The sequence below is a fragment of the Barbus barbus genome (assembly GCF_936440315.1).
Source record: "Barbus barbus genome assembly, chromosome: 10".
Classification (NCBI taxonomy): Eukaryota; Metazoa; Chordata; class Actinopteri; order Cypriniformes; family Cyprinidae; genus Barbus; species Barbus barbus.
The window spans coordinates 20,125,671-20,143,975 of NC_136738.1; the positions used below are offsets into that span (position 1 = coordinate 20,125,671).

At 37.0% G+C, this 18,305-nt stretch overlaps 2 protein-coding genes across 3 annotated transcripts; both read right to left on the bottom strand.

Moving 5' to 3' along the window:
- Window positions 1–875: 875 nt before the first annotated feature.
- On the bottom strand, window positions 876–7,145 carry LOC306876262 (kelch-like protein 9). 2 transcript variants are annotated; one of them, XM_079427287.1, is made up of 8 exons: window positions 7,000–7,145; window positions 6,534–6,583; window positions 5,829–6,099; window positions 5,575–5,707; window positions 4,047–4,243; window positions 3,106–3,952; window positions 2,902–3,015; window positions 876–1,761 (listed from the first exon to the last, which is right to left on the bottom strand). In XM_079427287.1, exons 2-8 carry the CDS (start codon window positions 6,536–6,538, stop codon window positions 1,265–1,267), a joined length of 2,064 nt encoding a protein of 687 aa, XP_079283413.1. In that variant the 5' UTR covers window positions 6,539–6,583; window positions 7,000–7,145; the 3' UTR covers window positions 876–1,264. The 2 variants fall into 2 exon arrangements, with proteins under 2 accessions (XP_079283413.1, XP_079283414.1); XM_079427288.1 differs by having other exon boundaries at window positions 5,829–6,093; window positions 7,000–7,140.
- A 222-nt stretch (window positions 7,146–7,367) lies between these two features.
- Window positions 7,368–17,033, bottom strand: LOC306876263 (2-Hydroxyacid oxidase 2-like). Its single transcript, XM_079427289.1, has 8 exons — window positions 16,872–17,033; window positions 11,377–11,529; window positions 10,587–10,738; window positions 10,166–10,449; window positions 8,846–9,067; window positions 8,602–8,760; window positions 8,393–8,462; window positions 7,368–8,281 (listed from the first exon to the last, which is right to left on the bottom strand). The coding sequence occupies exons 1-8, from the start codon at window positions 16,892–16,894 to the stop codon at window positions 8,226–8,228; spliced, it is 1,119 nt and encodes a 372-aa protein (XP_079283415.1). The 5' UTR covers window positions 16,895–17,033; the 3' UTR covers window positions 7,368–8,225.
- Window positions 17,034–18,305: the final 1,272 nt, after the last annotated feature.

The window sequence follows — 18,305 nt, forward strand, 5'->3', positions numbered from 1 at the left end:
TTTCTCGAATGCAATCAGTAGGCATTTTATATTAAGATAAATGTATATAAAAGATACCAAACAAATTAATTCATTATTTATTTTTATTTTTTTTGCAAAGCATATAAAAGTAATTTAAGCAAGTTGCACATAAGAGAATAATTTAGAGATGTAAAATTAAAGGATTAGTTCACTTTTAAAAAAACTTTTGCTGATAATTTACTCACCCCCATGTCATCCAAGATGTCCATGTCTTTCTTTCTTCAGTCGAAAAGAAATTAAGGTTTTTGATGAAAACATTTCTCCATAAAATGAACTTCAATGGGACCCAAACGGTTCAAGGTCCAAATGACAGTTTCAGTGCAGCTTCAAAGGGCTTTAAACGACACCAGACGATGAATAAGGGTCTTATCTAGCGAAACGATCGGTCATTTCAAAAATAAATAAAAATGTTTTATAAGCACAAATGCTCGCCTTGCTCTGTTTTGTGATGCGCGTTCATGACGTCACGTAATACGCAATTACGTGGAAAAGGTCACGGTTGAGGTAGGCGGAAGTACCGAGTCAGTAGGCTTTTTAATATTAAAACACCCAGGATACGCACACGAAATGGGCATTTTAAACGATAAACTGACACAAAGACATTTGAATATGTGTATATGGTCCTCCTTCCGCACATTTGTAAACACTGACTCGGTACTTCCGCCTAAGTCAACTGTGACCTTTTCCACGTAATTGCGTATTACGTGACGTCATGAACGCGCATCACAGAACAGAGCAAGGCGAGCATTTGTGCTTATAAAACATTTTTATTTATTTTTTAAATGACCGATCGTTTCGCTAGATAAGACCCTTATTCATCGTCTGGTATCGTTTAAAGCCCTTTGAAGCTGCACTGAAACTGTCATTTGGACCTTGAACCGTTTGGGTCCCAATGAAGTCCATTATATGGAGAAATGTTTTCATCAAAAACCTTAATTTCTTTTCGACTGAAGAAAGAAAGACATGGACATCTTGGATGACATGGGGGTGAGTAAATTATCAGCAAAAGTTTTTTTAAAAGTGAACTAATCCTTTAAGCACTGTGGCCATCAGGTATTGAAAGAGAACAGCATTTAAACATTTAAACAAATAATGGTGCACTAGCTGCTTTTTTACAAGCAAATTATTTTCCCTTACCCCAGCTCAGATATTAATAAAGTGGCATGTACAGTAATCAAATCATTGAATATGAAGCTAATTTCAGTATGTCACATTTAAAGGCCAATAGCAATATTAAATCTGTTCAGCTTTTGGATGTTAAAAGAGGACACTCTTGTATTTCAGCCTCATCTGTTGAAATTTTTGGGCAATGAACTGTCATAGTGCAGGCCCGTATGCCTCCAAGAGGCTCCAGGACACTGAAGACCTTCTCCCACTCATCCTTCTCAGGGTCATAACACTGCACTATATCCACCATGCACCTGCTGTTCCAGGAGTAACCACCCACCACATAGATGCGGTCCTTAAAGACGGCCACCCCCACATCGCTCTGACCCCTGGGCATCGGAGCCACCACTGTCCACTGGTCAGTTGCAGGGCTGTAGAATTCACAGCTAAGCACATCATCATAGTCATTTGTCCCCCGGAAGTGGTTTCCACCTATGACGTAGAGGCGGTCGCCCACGGTGCACATGCAGTGAAGACCACGAAGCTCCATCATATCTGCTCGTCTGCTCCACACGTCTCTATCGGGGTTGTAACACAGCAGCTCTTTCTGAAAAGCATCTCTTGTGATACCGCCTGATGGTATAAAGAGTGAATGCAACTTTTAGAGCAAGCTAATTCTTTATTCTTGCGGAAAAATACATATCAGCAGAAAGAATGTGGTTATGAAGTTGAAGTATAGGACCTTTAACTTGGTCTTATACTGTGAGGCCAAAACTTGCACAGAACTCAACAATCCACCAATAATGTATAAATCGCAGGAGAAGTCTGAAACAAGTCCCACCACCATTTCCACCACATGATGTTTGGTGTTTAATAGCATCTGTGGTGGAAATGACAGTGGATAAAATGATAATTTGGTCACACTTTATTTTAAGGTCCAGTTCTCACTATTAACAAACCATTAACTATGACTTTTACCTCAATAAACTCCTAATATGATGCTTATCAATAGTAAGATAGTTGTTTTGTTTAGGTATTGGGTAAGATTAGGAATGTAGAATATGGTCATGCAGAATATGTGCTTTAGAAGTACTAATAAACAGCCAACATATTAATAATAGTAATAAATAATGTTTTTCCACACATCACGTCTCATATTTCTCAATCATGATCTTTACTGACACTTTCATATCTTTGGTAAATAAGTGCACTACCTTTTGAAAAACCATGGTCGAAATGACCCCAAAGTGTCTGTATAATTTTCTATCTTCCCATTACCCCAAATTCATTTTTTCCCCTTTAAATTTCATTATTTTCAATAATGTTTATTGAATACTGTGTGATTCTTCAAGCACGGGCATTCTCATGGTTTCACAACAAGCCTGCCGTGCCCTTTTTAGGCTGCGGTCTAACCTCAGATGAGTGACCCAGTTCAGCTTGAAGCAGCTCTGTTTCCTGGTTATCTGTTTCATGTTACTTTTGATTCTAGCTCTGGGAACTTTGCCATTAGGTGAAGGTTGCAAAGTTGCTAAGAGACCTCCAAAAAGTGTTTTCTTCTTTTTTAAGAGTAATGAAAGAATTCTTGTGCAGTGCATTCATTAGGCTCATGCAGAGAACTGTGGTGGATTAAGGCCACATGCTTTGTGAGCCACATTTAATTAGTATACAAATTCTCCTCTCATTATGTAGGACAGATGTTACCACATTAATGCACAACTACATATAATATCCATGTCCTTTTCACATTGATCTCACATCAGGGTGGATACTCACCTGACACATACATCAGACCTCCATGTACTGTGCCAGCATGTCCATAGTGAGGTTCACTCATCGGTGCAACAAAAGTCCACTCATTCTTGTTCAAGTTGTAGCACTCCACCGAATCTGAACAACATAGAGTTATCTGTTTTTCCACAGTATTTTAAGACGGGACAGAACATTTTGTACAGAATAATTGGTAAAACATGTTCTTACCTATCTCGCCAGTGGCATTTCTCCCTCCAACAGCATACAGCTTCCCCTTAAGAGCACTCAGATGGAAGAACGTCCTCTTCTCATTCAGAGAGGCCACCTGCAACCAGCGGTCAAAGCGAGGATCATACCTGTACGCACTGTCCACAGCTGTCTTACCCTTGGTGTCGTAAGTGCTCTGACCTCCCACAATGTAAAGAAAGCCCCCTAGAAGAGCCACTCCGTGCTGGTAACGTGGCACCTCCATAGGTTGGAGTGACCTCCAGCTGCCTCCGTCTTCCTCATCGTATAGCTTGAGCTCTTTGCTGACCACCAGCTGCTGCCTCATCACACCACCCAGAACCACCAGGTGAGTGCAATCGGATCGAATCCGGGTCCGCTCCGTCTGCAGCGCTGGTTGGAGGAAGGGAAGCATCTGATAGTTGCTGGCCTCCAGGAGGAGGTTGACACAGGCTGTGTCTGATCGCATGAACGGCTCCCCTTCTTCTATTCCTCTGCTCGCTGCTCCTTCTTCAGTCTGGTCCTCCTGAGAGATCTGGAGGAGCTCAGCAGGGGACATCAGAGGGAAGCGGATGTGGCGCATCAGAGAGTAAGCTGCAGAACGCCGTTCACTGGATTTATGGGACAGCCAGGAGCGGGCGATGCGGTATAGCTCCATTTCGGAGAAACCCTTCAGAGAATCACTGGAGAGGGCGTACTTTATGCTCGCCTCGGACAACTGCAGGAGGCGGCCGCTCTGCATCAGCCCGGAGAAGTTCTCGCACACAAATGTGTGGACATGTTCTTGGACATCTTCCAGAAGAAGATCCCTGGCAATGCGCTCAACTTCCACACAGTTTTCTATAGTGATCTGCCATGTAGAAAATGTGGCATATTACGTCACACGCAGATGAATAATTCACGCAAAAGAAGAAGAAGAAACACCACATTTTAAGGGTTTATACCTCACTGCTGAGTAGCTGGTTGCAGAAGCTGAGAACGGGAAGCACCTGGAGGAAACTCGCCGCCTCTAGTGTGTCCTGAAGCGTGCCGAGACTCAGGCTCACACGAGATGTGTAGATGAACTCGATGATGTTCTTCAGGCCGACTGTGCTCACGCCATGGAGCTTAATCTCCTTCAGCTCCTGCTCTCTCATGCCACCTGCCAAACCATAAGGGAGAGGAAATGAGGGGGAAAAAAACTGTGGATCAGTGAGAAGTAGACTGCAAAGAGGAAATGCTTTTCGTTGGTAACCTAATTATAAACTAAAATGCTGAACAAATAGAGACATGTTTGAACAAAATATTACAAATATAAAACTTTTTAGGGCCTAAATATAAAAGGCCTATATTTTTCAAGTTAATAATTATTTCCATCCATCCGTCTTGTTTTAAACTATTTTAAACTTTAAGGCTTGGCTTTCTCAAACGATTATCAAAGTTTGTGTATAACCAATACTACATCTAGTTTAAAATAAAACACTAAACACTGAAATCAATTGTTTTAAATGTTACAAGTCATTATAGACACAGTGTACAGTGGGAAAATGGATATTAGTTCAGATATTTGCTAAATTACATTTAAGCTCAATTAAATTATTATGGTTTCTAAAAAGCATCTCTTAATTAATTTAAAAACAATTTAAGGCAACAATTAATTTAAAAAATGTATAATGTTAAAAATAAGGAAACTGTCACGGTGCACACAGCAGGGAGGATCAAGGACACACAGACGAGGACGTAAACTCAAACAATAGACTTTACTGAAGACAGGGCAGGACAAGGCAAACTCACAGACAAGAAACACCGGGGGTAACGAGTAGACCAGACAGCATCTCACAACACAGACAGGACTTAAATACCAGGCATAATCAAGTCAAGTCAAGTCAAGTCTGCTTTATTGTCAATTCTTCCACATGTACGGCACATACATACAGAGAATTGAAATTGCGTTACTCTCAGACCCTTGGTGCATACAGTTAACATTAAACACGTTCAAATACAGATAATACAGTTTAAACATATGTACATACAACTATACAGCTATAATTAACTCAAACACACACCTGGAACAGAATAAACTACTAATCACATAAAACGATGACAGGAAACAAGCCAAATATGGGCATGGAAACACAGGGAGCACGTGGAAACACAAGACACACACAACAGAGGTCTGACAGAAACAGAATACGCACAATCAAATATCCTATTTCAACCGATACCAATAAATTAAAAAAATATCAGCCAATATCCATTTGTGCGATATTGGTGATATCAATTTGATATCAGCCATTAACCATTTGTGCGATAATCACAAAACACAAGAGATGGATAAATAGCAGGATCAGGCTTACCCAGGATCACACAGCTGATCAAAGCAAGTGTATGAAACATCACAAAAAGGTAACACATTAAAACACAGGGGCTTCATAAAAAACATTAATAGGGTTTGACAGTAAAGCTCCTCCTCCTGGATTTAGTAAGACTCACCTGTGAACATGGCCTTGAAGTAGTCACTGGCTGAAGCCATGATGACCCTGTGGACTGGGAAAGTTTCACTGCTGTCACCAGGTACCAGAGTCACATCACAAAGAGTCTCATCACCACGAAAACAATCCAACCCCTGGGACATGGCAAAAATTGCCATTAATACATAGTATTTGCAGTGAAATCACCATTCAAGCTTTGTAAGTACACTGTATTTCTCTTTTAGGCTGTTTATTTCCACCTTGTCTTTTTCTTACCTTGAGTATGGCAGCGCCATGCTCTGTGCTGTGGAACACTTGTATTTGTGGCTTTGGAGGGGCAGTGGGCTTTTGAGTCACTGGAGGTTTTTGGGGAATTACAACTGGTTTTGGTGCAGGTTCTGGAGGTTTTGGAGCAGTCTCAACTGGTCTTGGAGGAGCCACCGTTGGAGGCTTTTCTGTTTGAGGAGGGGGTCGTGGCGGCTCTCTCTGCGATCTGCTTCCTATTCGAGAAAGTCTGCGATGCAGTTTTCCTTCCTCACCACTGTTGCTGAAATAAAGACATATTTAAAACTTTGACAGTCAGAGCACATGAAAGACCTATATTCCACCTTTCCTCTAATTTATAATAATATTCTGTAATAGTAAGCATTTAGCTGACCATTTTTTCTAATACTATCAGTTCACTAAATAAATGCATTATTTTATGTGCTAGTAAATACATGTATTTTAACAGAAAAAAAGGTATTTGTATACTGTATCACACATCTTAGTTGTCAACTATGCCTCAACACGAAAGCACGTTTCTACTAAAACTAAACTAAAGCTCTGAGATTTATTTGATCTCTTATTTGTATTTTTGCAATAAAGCACTGAAGAAAATCTGAGAAAAGTACAAATTTCAGTTTATTATACAACATGACTATCCAAATTGGCATAGAAAGGCCTATGATGCAATAACTTCATAAGACTGTCAGAACTTACCCCATGTCTTTTGTGTCTGTTTCTTAGCAAATTTGCTCGCTATAGGATTTCTGATAAAAAAAACAAAGAGAACAACTGGTGTTTCACAAGTGTTTCACAAGATCTGCAGGAACGTTATTTGGATCAAAGTAAAAAAAGTTACTTTCACCAACAACAAGGTCTGAAAGGGGAAGTTAGCACTGCCATCTATGTGCAACGAACAAAAAGATGCCATTTAGACAGACACGGCCTTTTCTATATGTGTGTGTATAGAAAGAGGGAGTCTTTCTGTAGTTATGTTCAAAAAAGTAACTGGCAGATAAACTTCAGCTGAATAATAAACTTACGTAATATTTTTCTACTGCTTACTACTAAATAACAGTACTACACTTCCCATTCTCTTCAAAGCACTTGACGCACAAATGAAAAGTTTATGAGTGGAGTAAAATTCAGGAAAGATGGACTACATAAAATAAAGGGAGCTTACCAAGACGTGGTGCTTTCTCCGGGGGTTTCAGAAGTGTCTTCTCATTTTAGCACAAAGCATCACGCTGTGATCACACTCAGTTGACACAAATGGGTATGTAGAGTCTGTTTACCACAACCTCATTGACTTCCTGTGTCACTTCTCTCTCTCTCTCTCTCTCATACACACACACACACACACACACACACACACACCCTTACATGTTGTTTCAAAATGTTCTATCTTCCTCCTTTTGACGTGTTACTTTTAATAGGCTTCAGTTCAAGCCTTTGCTCTTCCCTCAGCTGCATTTGCACTCTGATGTTGTGTTTGATACACATGAGGTGAACCCATAACCGGTGTGAAAAGAGGACGCCTGATAGCAAATCTGCATTTTTTTTGAGCTGCTTTAGCACTTTACTGTTTATTTACTGCAGTGCCTGTAAAACAAACAATCTTTATGTTAAAGACAGAGTGAAAAAAAACAATGCACACTTGAATATGAGATTTTTAGAGGGAAAAATCGAGTTACTTCTTAAAATGTAAGCAATCAACAGAAAAGATATAGCACTAATTGTCAGATAAATACTGACTTAACACATACCATCCTTCATTACTTCCGAGAACCTCGTATTGTTCAGTATTGCCACACTGGATATTTTAATGTTCAATATCCATTCAGTACTGATGATAAATTGATAAATAACTGAAAATTATTTAATTTACATAAGATACCTTTATTGTCTTTGGGCATTACTTACTCAGTCTCGTGAATTGGTTTCTGCCATATAGTGAAGCATGTAAAGCAAAAAAATAGGTCAATTACTAGATTATCTTCTGCATAACTGCTTTATAGTTGAAACAGAATTTATAATTATGAGAACCGAAACATTTGAATCCTGAATGAACAACTTTGCTCCTGTTTTTCTCTTTACTACAGTAAAGTTGCTTTGCAGCAATTTGTATTTTAAAAAGCACTATACTAATAAATTTGAGAATTTCTGATTGGAGATTCATCGGGTACTAAAATAATTCACTCTTAGGCAAAATAGTGTGGAATTTATGCAGTGCCGTGCATAATACAAATACTGTATTATAATCGTCCATACACTGTGCAAATATGTCATTTTTGCTAAATGTGACTTAAAGCAACAGTAGTTTCTTGAAAATAATTAGTATTAATAGTGAATAAAGTGGATCTTTGCTGTCAGTGGTTAAGTAGAAATTACTAAAGTCCTCTTTGCTCTTCAAAGTCTGGAGAACTGAATGAGGTTCCTGTTGATCTCAGCAATATTTCGGCAACCTAGCAGAATAAGAGGCAATTTGAAATGAGGAGAATTGTCAGACATCAAAACATGACCCATTTTTTTGTTGTGCGACACATGGCACATTACATTTTACATAGCAGACTGACCTGACAGTGCCATGGATAAACGTAACTCATCGTGTAGAATCTGTAAGACATCTCTGACTCCTTCCTCCCCCTGATCAAAACATACTGTATATAAACACCTTATATGGACCAAATATCACGCGAGTATCTGACAATTTGTTAATGGGAAAATTCAGTACAGGCTTAAACAGATTTTCAAGCATTAGAAACACTGCTTTACACACAGTTACCTTGTAAGCAAGGCCCCAGATTGCTGGTCTGCCAATAAACACACATTTGGCTCCCAAGGCTATGGCCTTCAGCACATCATTGCCCGTGCGGATCCCTCCATCCATGTAGACCTCGACACGGCCCTGCACTGCGTCCACTATCTCAGGCAGACAATCTATCTGTGTGACATGTAAAGTCGAGGTGTAACTGTCTGAATGGTGGGGATTACATCTAAACTACCGAGACATGGATAGATTGCCTTACTGTTGCTGGCCCTCCATCCAGTTGCCGCCCCCCATGATTAGACACAATTATCCCTTGGACGCCATGCTCTATGGCCAGCTCTGCATCCTCTTTAGTAAGGATCCCCTTGATGATTATAGGCAGCCGTGATAGAGACTGGAGCCAGGACACATCCTTCCAGCTGATTGACGAGTCCAGTGTGTTAGCAGGGACCCCGTAGTTCTCCTGGGAACCTGCCTGATCCTGTAGAGGGAGCAAAGAGGGATTCATACTAACAGACATTGCATAACAAAATACTGTATGCTTAAACTTGGTAAGCCATAATTCTCATACAAGCAGCGTAAGTTTGAATTCAGCGTGCAACATTTCCCACTACCTCTCTCTGTTATCTCGTGGCCTTCCGTATCTGTTTCTTATTTCAAATTTTATGATGCGAACCTCTCAAAATGTGATGACCCCCTTGTGAGATATTTTCATATATAAAATCCCAGTTATAAAGTAAGAATTACAAATTCTTATTCATGATATGAAGTCATATTATAAAGACAATATGATGTTTCTCAAATGTAATTAGCTCACAAATGACTAAAATATGAAAATATTTTGAGTTCAGTTCAGATTTATTTGTGAGGTACTTTTCATGAGAACTATTTTTATAAAGCAGCTTAAAGAATTGTTTTGATATATATATATAGGTCTACATCATTTTAATGTTAATTTGGTCACACTTTAGTTTGGGGACCAATTCTCACTATTAACTACAACTTTTGTCTTAATAAACTTCTAATTTGCTGCTTATTAATAGTTAGTAAGGTAGTTAAGTTTAGTATTGGGTAGGATTAGGGATGCAGAATATGGTCATGCAGAATATGTGCTTTATAAGAACTAATAAAACAGCCAATATGCTAGTAATATGCATGCTAATAAGTAATTAGTTAATAGTGAGAATTGGTCCTTAAAATAAAGTGTTACTGTTAATTTTTTTAAATATTATAATAAATATGATATTAATTATGAACTTTTCTTCTTTCTCAGATTTTCTTTGCGACCTCTTTGGCCAACTTTGAAAACTCGTTTTACTGTATTCCACATTTAAAAAGTGTGGAAATCAATACTATAATGAATAAATAAATATTACATATAAATAAATAATTATTGCGATAAACATATTTCATACATTTCTTAAGTTAATGCATTAACTTTGACAGCCTTAAAAATATTTTCCATAATCTTTTTATTTTCTCTTAAATTTACTTAGTGGCCCCAAAACCCTTGCTTTACTGTATTATACATTTTAAATGTTCAAATATTAATAATTAAATAAATAAATAACTGCCCTACCTGGAACATTCTCTCAAAGTTCTTGACCTTCAGGTGAGGTGGGAGCTTAAACTGGTTGCGTATGTCGTTGCGGCGTTTGCCAGTGTATGGCACATCCACTGTCAACACCAGAGCTTTGTAGCCAAGTGCCTCCACCCTGTGCACAATCTGCTCCGAGAGCTTACGGTTCCGGTACAAGTACAGCTGGAACCAACGGTACCCGTTGGGCACTGCTGCAGCAATCTCCTCCACTGAACATGTGGAATATGTGCTGGCTATGTAACAGGTGTTCATTGCCTCAGTGGCTGGGAAAGGAAAGAAGAATGGAGAGATAAGATGCAAAACAGTAAAACTAGTAGCTTCAAACACGTTTCCATCTAGTGGCCAAAGTGCTGCATAACACAAGAAGTAATAAAACCCAGTCACTTCATCACACTCTCACCTCTAGCTGTGGCTACTTCTCCCTCATGCCACGCAAGGCAGTGGAAACCTGTGGGAGCAATTCCCACAGGGAAGCTTATCTCCGTTCCCAGCACAGTGGTCCGAGTGTCATTGATCGACACATCACGTAAAATCCGTGGCCTCAAGCGGATCCTGAAAGAGATGACATTATTGTATGAGATTAGTTTAGTTAGAGATTACTCATAAGCATGGACCATAAAATTGTATAGGGTAATACAATTTAAAGAGATAGTTCACCCAAAAATGAACATTCAGTAGTCTCTCACCTTCATGTCGTTTCAAACCTGTAAGACCTTCGTTCATCTTCAGAACACAAATTATGGTATTTTTGGTGAAATCCGAGAGCTTTCGGACCCTCTATAGACAGAAACGCAACTACCATGTTCAAGGCCCAGAAAAGTAGTAAGGACATCATTAAAACAGCCCATGTGACATCAGTGGTTCAACCGTAATTTTATGAAGTTACAAGAATACGTTCTGCGTGCAAAGAAAACAAAAATACTGACTTTATTCAACAATTATTTTCTAACTGTACCACGACTGAGGTGCTGCTGACGATGGAGCGGGCGTTCTGACATAGAACCTGGATGTGCTGCGCCTTGTTGCTGTCTATGCAGAGTCAGAAAGCTCTCAAATTTCATCAAAAATATCTTAATTCGTGTTCCGAATATGAACGAAGGTCTTATGGGTTTGGAACGACATGAGGGTGAGTAATTAATGACAGAATTTTAATTTTTTTGTGAACTATAACTTTAACAGCAGTACAGTACCGTTTATAGGCCAGCAAGTTGTCATCTCTAGTGGAACATTCATCAGCTCCAGCCTCATAATAGTCCCATGTAGCCTTTGAGAGGTGCTGCTTGGCATATTCCTCAAAATCACTCAAACAGACCATAGTCATTTCTGCACAGACCCCTTCCTCACTAAAAAAAAAACAGAAAACATACACATCATCATCACATGATCAATATATACACAACTGAAATAGCAGCATTAATATAATTTTATCACTGAGTTTGCAATCTTGCACCAATATATAAAGAGAAGTGTGTGTTAATATTTAGATTATTTACTTGCAATGTCAATGAACATAAAATACAAATAAATCAATATAACATTTTCTTGATATGTCTCAAGTCATTTCTACATTAGTGAATGTGGAAAAATGCATTTAAAAACTGCATTTAAAATTTGCTATAGAAAAATGGTAACATTTTCACATGATATTGCAGATAAGTGCTCAAAAGCATTAAACAAATTACCTGCATTCAAACAGAATCAGAATATGAAGGTTTACGCACCTGATTTTACAAATTTAGGTTAAATATTATAATTACATAGTATTATATGTAACAACTCTACTTTGAAATCAAAAACAAGAGACCTGTTTTACCTTTTCTGAAGGTTTAGACAAATTTAGGGCACAGCACAGTGGACTGCTTTGGTGCTTTTAGCCAACTAACTTTGGCAGACAAAAGACTGATTAACATGAAAGACTGAACCAAGAGGATGGAAACACAAGTGGGTTGGGGATTAACTTTTGAACTCTAACTATGGGAAAGTGCTTAGCTTTTACAAGACATTTTATTCCCTTAGTGAAACTATATGGTTACATAGTGCAAAAGAGAGTGAACTAAAATGTATTTTCATACTAATATTAGTTAGAAAAATAAATTTGTCAATAAACTTTTCAATCAAATTTTCATGAACTACCACTAAAAGTTAATAATTAAAGCAGAACACCAGATCTGTCCTTGTGGTCATCAGAAACCTATGACCTATGGACTTAAACCAGTACTGTTTTTGAAGGACTGCAGCAACCCAGTGTTTACTCATCCATCAGCACACGTAAACTATGTAACTCTGAAAGAACCAAAATATGTATATTTAACATGGACAAAAATGTTTTTTAATGATGAAAAAGACCTTGTTTTATCAAAAGCAACACTTAATATCTCATATCAAAGCAAGGTTGTTTTTCGGTGACATGCATATTTCATAAGGTTTCAAAGTTGCGTCCCCACTTTTTTTTCAACACTGTCAGACATAATAAAATCAGGGAATATCAGGGGCAGCTGTCACTCTAAAGGACCCCCTTCCCATATTCCTCCTCTGCAGAGTACATCAGTGTCAGACAGGCTCTGCTAAGTGTTATAGTTTTAGAATATTTTAAATCCTACTGTTAATATTTCCTGGTCACAACCATGATATGTCAACACCACCTTCCAATTTCTGAGGACATTATTTGAAATATTTATATCATTTTATTCTCCTGAAGCAGGTTCCATAGCATCTAGCATCAACAGAACAAACAAAACAAAATGGCTACTACATGAACTCCATTTTGTGAAAGAAATGCCAAATTTGTCAACACCATCAGATTCTGTGTTCCGATAATATATCAAAATACTTAAATGTGACTCTTGAATAAAAGCTTTATAAACAATAACATACTCACTGTTTGTTGTGTTTGTTTTAACACAGTAATTGATTGATTCAATGTATTTGATTACGTAAATGTTTTTGTAAAATTACTACAAATTCAGGTTTTGCTCTGGTGTACATAAACATAAAACAGCAAAAGAGAGCCATGACCTAGCAAGTTGGGGCCTGGTACTGACCCCTGATGTTTATTGTGTTTGCATTGACTGGAAATGTGCTGACTGACCACATAAAAATCTCACGTGCACAAATATGTAGCCTTACTCAACTATCTACATGTGATGCAACCACCTGCTCTGTCTAACTAATGAGATAGCAACAGCATAGTCTATTTAGAATAAGCACCTGCTGTTCAAATGGAATAGTCAAAACAAATTCTGACAGATGGCTAAAATTGATATATTTTTCTACTTTACAAAAATTGAGTGTTTAATTTACCTCGTTTAACAATACTGAAAAGGATGTGGATTCATTCATTTAATCATAATTGTACAGCATTACATTATTCCATCAGGTATATAAGGCATCTTATAAGTTAACAAAAAACAATCACACTTTATCAAAGATGGCCTCTGAGCCTCGTGGGGTAGCCAGAATTTATGTTTTCAGGGTGTCAAACTGTTTTTGAGGGTTTAGTAAAGTAAATATGCTACTGAAAAATATGGGGTCAGTAAGGCATTTTTCAAAAGAAAAAAAAAAAAAAAAAAAAAAAAAAATATATATATATATATATATATATATATATATATATATATATATATATATATATATCTGTTTCCACAAAAATATTGTCCAAAAAAAAACTGTTTTCAGTATTGAAACAAATTGGAAATATAATGAGAACAAATTGCATTTGTTTCATTTATTGTAATTATCACAGTATTATTGTTTTACTACATTTTTGATCAAATAAATACCTTGTTGACCATAAAAGACATTGTGAGAGCAGCAGTGTATTAATTCATCACATTTTATATTCGTCTAAAAATGCATTACTTAACCATTTTAATAATATAAAAAGTAACCATTTCTGTCTATTTTGCCCTTTCACACTCAAAGCTTAAGTTATACATTTATAAATGTAAGCCTACCTCCTTTTCATAGTGCACTTAATATCACACCTTTCAGTGTTTTATTACACATCACAAACATAGCAGATAGTACAGCCTGAACTCCTGCCGTTACTTTATTTGCTTAAATTACAATCATATCAAGCAAAAAGTTCACTTGTATATACATAATTAAAGGAACAATCCACTTTTTTTAAAATAGGCTCATTTTACAACTGCCCTAGAGTTAAACAGTTGAGTTTTACCGTTTTTGAATCCATTCAGCTAAACTCCGGGTCTGGCGGTAGCACTTTTAGCTTAGCTTAGCATAGATCATTGAATCAGATTAGACCATTAGCATCTCGCTCAAAAATGACCAAAGAGTTTCAATAATTTTCCTATTTAAAGCTAATTAATTAACTAAGATAATTAACTTAGAAACAGTCAATATACTGAGTGATGAACAAACAACATATTCAAACAAATATCAGATGCTGTTTGAATCTGTTACACCAACTCTCAGTGAGCCAGGACAAAAAACAGGTACTTGTATAATATTAGAATCAGATCCTGACACAATATATTAAAACCTCCACATAATAAAGATAGATTGTCATTAGAAAGAATGATGCTATTGTATGAGCAACAGTATAGTATCAACTAATACAGCTGCAAAAACTAATACAGCAGGGGCCCGTTTCAGAAAGGAGGTTAAGTGAAAACTCAGAGTATGTTAACCCTGAAATCAGGGAAACTCTGGGTTTTCTGTTTCAAAATGGGAGGTTTGTCAAACCTGGGAAAGCAGGGTAAGTCAAGCCCGTTTCTGAAAGAGAGGTAACTTATACTCAGAGTCAGTTACCGTGGTAACTTACTCTGTGAACCTAACCTGGTCGGGAGCAGGTTTTCTTCGGTAAACCCAGAGTTTCTTTCCATCTCCTCCCTCTTTTTAAAGTGTAAGCGATGTTTTAATACCTCATTCATTCATTCACGCTGCAAAATTGCTTTCCTTAGGAGTATTTTTGTCTTATTTCAAGCACAAACGTTTAAAAAGTCTTAAGTTAAGATGCATTTTCTATAGATGAAAAATTATTTAGATATTTAGTCTTGTTAAAATATAAAATTGTTCTCCATAGGGTAAGAAAAATTATCTTAATGCAAACGGAAACAAGAATAGGCTATTTTTAATTTCTTACCCCATTGCCAGAAAATGTGTACAATAAAATAAAGTAAAATAAAAGTTTTTCCCTTCACAAAATATATATAGCCTATTATTTATGTTATTATATTTTTTTACACCGTATTCATGTGCATATTTATTTGAGCGGTACCATTTTAAATGGTAGTTTTCTTTAAAACATCAGAGATGCAGAGCACATTATAAGTCCTGTATGCAGATTTTAAGGAAAGTGTGCATCGCTCTCACGCTCTTTCTGAGAATTTTTTCCTGCACAAATCCATCAAAGAGGAGTTTTCACAGGACTGTAGGTCAGTGGTGTAGTAATGAGTTTAAATAAGGCTAATCTGATAAATGATGTTCACTTGATAACATCTTTCTGTGACCTGTGGAAGTAACCCGAAATAATCAGAATTTCCTTCAGGATTTCCAGTGTGGTTGGATTCATTGATGACAAGCATATCCCCTCCATCGCAGCTTCTGAAACTGATTACTGTATGAAAGGATGCCAGATGGAGCCATAACCACCACCACAGCTGTTAAATAAACAAATTATTCACATTTTGGTCATATTTATTTCCTAATACAAAAGCAAAAGTTATTCTTTTTACTTTTGGATTTGAGAAATCTTCCAATACTTGAGCATCTCCTCTTAATCTGTCAGTGGTGCTGGTGCAGGTTCTCCCTCTGCCTTCTTGCTGTCAACAAGTCAGTAGTTCATTTTATTACTCTAATTAAGAAATGTAACAGGTTGGATTAGAGAATATTTAACTATGTGAAAAGAGTAGACTATGTGGAAAAAGCTGCAGCGCATTGAAATAGACATTGAATGATATTTAATGTCAAATGTCTGTAAAGTCATTTAGCCCACACCCATGAACCTTTCATGTTTAAAGCTTTACCTGGATTGAATTGTGTTTTTATACTTCATTTTTAGCTGCTGCCACGTTTTTGTTTCCTTTTCTGTCTTTTTACTTTTTTTTTTTTTGTGGCCATGAGATACCATTAAAATGAATATTAGTTCAATAATTTACAGTTTTCACCTCTGATATTATAACTGTGCTGATATTATATTTATATTAGTTATTAAGTTATAGACAGTTATTAAGAATTAATGTAACGCATTGATGGAAGTTCATGCGCTGACGTCTTTTTGGCGGGAGCTGTTGCCATGGTGAATCGTACTTTCGGCGCTCCTCTGATCATGCTTGTCATAGTCGTGGTGCACGCGCTTAACTCAGAGTCAACCTACTTAGAGTTGAGTAAACTAACTCGGTTCAGCTGTTCTGTAACCGAAAACTCAAGAGTTCAAGTTTAAACTCCGAGTTGGTTGAACCTCCTTATTGAAACGGGCCCCAGGTCTCTCTCGCTAACTGTTTCTTAAATTAAACTGCATGGCACAATAATCACACATCACATGGTTTTCTCAAACATGACCAATTTTGCTTTTGTATTTCTTATCTAACCATCTCCCTGTAGTTGGTTTGTCCCACTTAAAGCTTTTGGTTTTGGCATCAGCATCTTGATTAGGTATTTCCAGCAGATGTATGCTCAATAATATCACTTATGTTGTTGAGTTAGCAAACTGCTAGTCACTTACCCACTAAAGCCCAATATGTTCATATCGTCAGTCCAGTTCTGCGTATGTATGACATTCACAGCCTAGAGAGAAATATGTAACAACATTAGAGCACTTCTTTATTTTGTCTAGTTATTTGTCTTTTTTCTATATGTTGCCATATGTCAGACAACACAGACCTCCAGAACAAATGAACACTAGATGGCGATAGTAAGCAAATAAAGACTCTTTTTTTTTGAAAGATTAGAGTATATAAAGATAAAAGCTTGACACATACAAACCTAGTTATCAACAAACATTTTGGCATGGATTACAAGCTCCAACCAAATCACTAAATGCATGATCAAATCTTAAGAACTCTTATAATGATAAACAAAATTATCAACTCAACTCTATTTCTAAAGCACTTTCAAAAACCACAATGGGCACCAAAGTGCTGTACATGAAAAAAATTAAAAACAAATACATACAATTTATAACACGTTATTAAAAGCTAAAGAAAAAAAATGCGTTTTTAACACACACACACACACACACACACACAGAGACAGTGTCACTAAGCCCTACAGTCAGCACTAGCCCAGTCACATTGTTCAAGAGTGAAAAGTGGCCAGAAGCAACTCTTTGTATGCTTAGAGTGAAGGCATCAGTGTGCCTGCGTTTGTTCTGCTTTTCTTTCGTGCAATTTTGCAAATGTTCAAATAATTTATATGTATGCGTACTATGAATATTGTTGGCTCTGTGACAAATTGCTTGTTATGTTTAACATTTTTAAGTCACTTCAGATAAATAATAAATATTTTGGACAATGCATTTTTTCAGTTATTGTGAGTACAGTTTTATTATAATGAGGATTTAATGTTGTATCACCCGATTCTGGGATTTTAGTTTTCAAAAATGTAAAATAAATATAATAAACAATTATTTGAAAGTGTTTGAAATTATTTACATTTGCATTGTCATTTAGCAGACACTTTTATCCAAAGCGACTTACAAATGATGTAATGTTTACATTGGCATCAGTTAGATTTTGTAACATTTTGAAAGAAGTTTCCTGTGCGTTCACCAAAGCTGTATTTATCGGATTAAAAATACTGTAATATTGAGACATTTTATAATTTTAATTAAATGTTTTAAAGTCGGCATGAAACGGAAGTTGCAAGGCTGCATTAAAGCTTTTCTTCTCTACTGTGACGTATATCCATCTGAAATGAGAGGCGGGACTTGATTTCGTCCCTCGGGACATGATTGGATCTCGTTGGAAGTTGGGGCGTTACTAACAAAATGAAGGCAGATCTGAAATGCCAGTTTGCAGATAGTGGTGGGGGATTTTCACCGCCGACACCCAAGCATGAATAAACGTTTTATTTATTAGGGATGATGACCACGATCAACGGCACAGAACATGTCTAAACAGAGAGAGAGAGAGAGAGAGAGAGAGAGAGAGAGAGAGAC

Coding starts and splice junctions, on each gene's coding strand:
- LOC306876262 (XM_079427287.1), bottom strand. Junction 4,244..5,574: donor CTTCAAGGCCATGTTCACAG/GTGAGTCTTACT, acceptor ATGGTTTGGCAG/GTGGCATGAGAGAGCAGGAG. Junction 3,953..4,046: donor ACCAGCTACTCAGCAGTGAG/GTATAAACCCTT, acceptor TCTACATGGCAG/ATCACTATAGAAAACTGTGT.
- LOC306876263 (XM_079427289.1), bottom strand. CDS start 16,894: ATGAACATATTGGGCTTTAGTGG. Junction 11,530..16,871: donor AACATATTGGGCTTTAGTGG/GTAAGTGACTAG, acceptor TTTTTTTTTTAG/TGAGGAAGGGGTCTGTGCAG. Junction 10,739..11,376: donor AACTTGCTGGCCTATAAACG/GTACTGTACTGC, acceptor CATCTCTTTCAG/GATCCGCTTGAGGCCACGGA.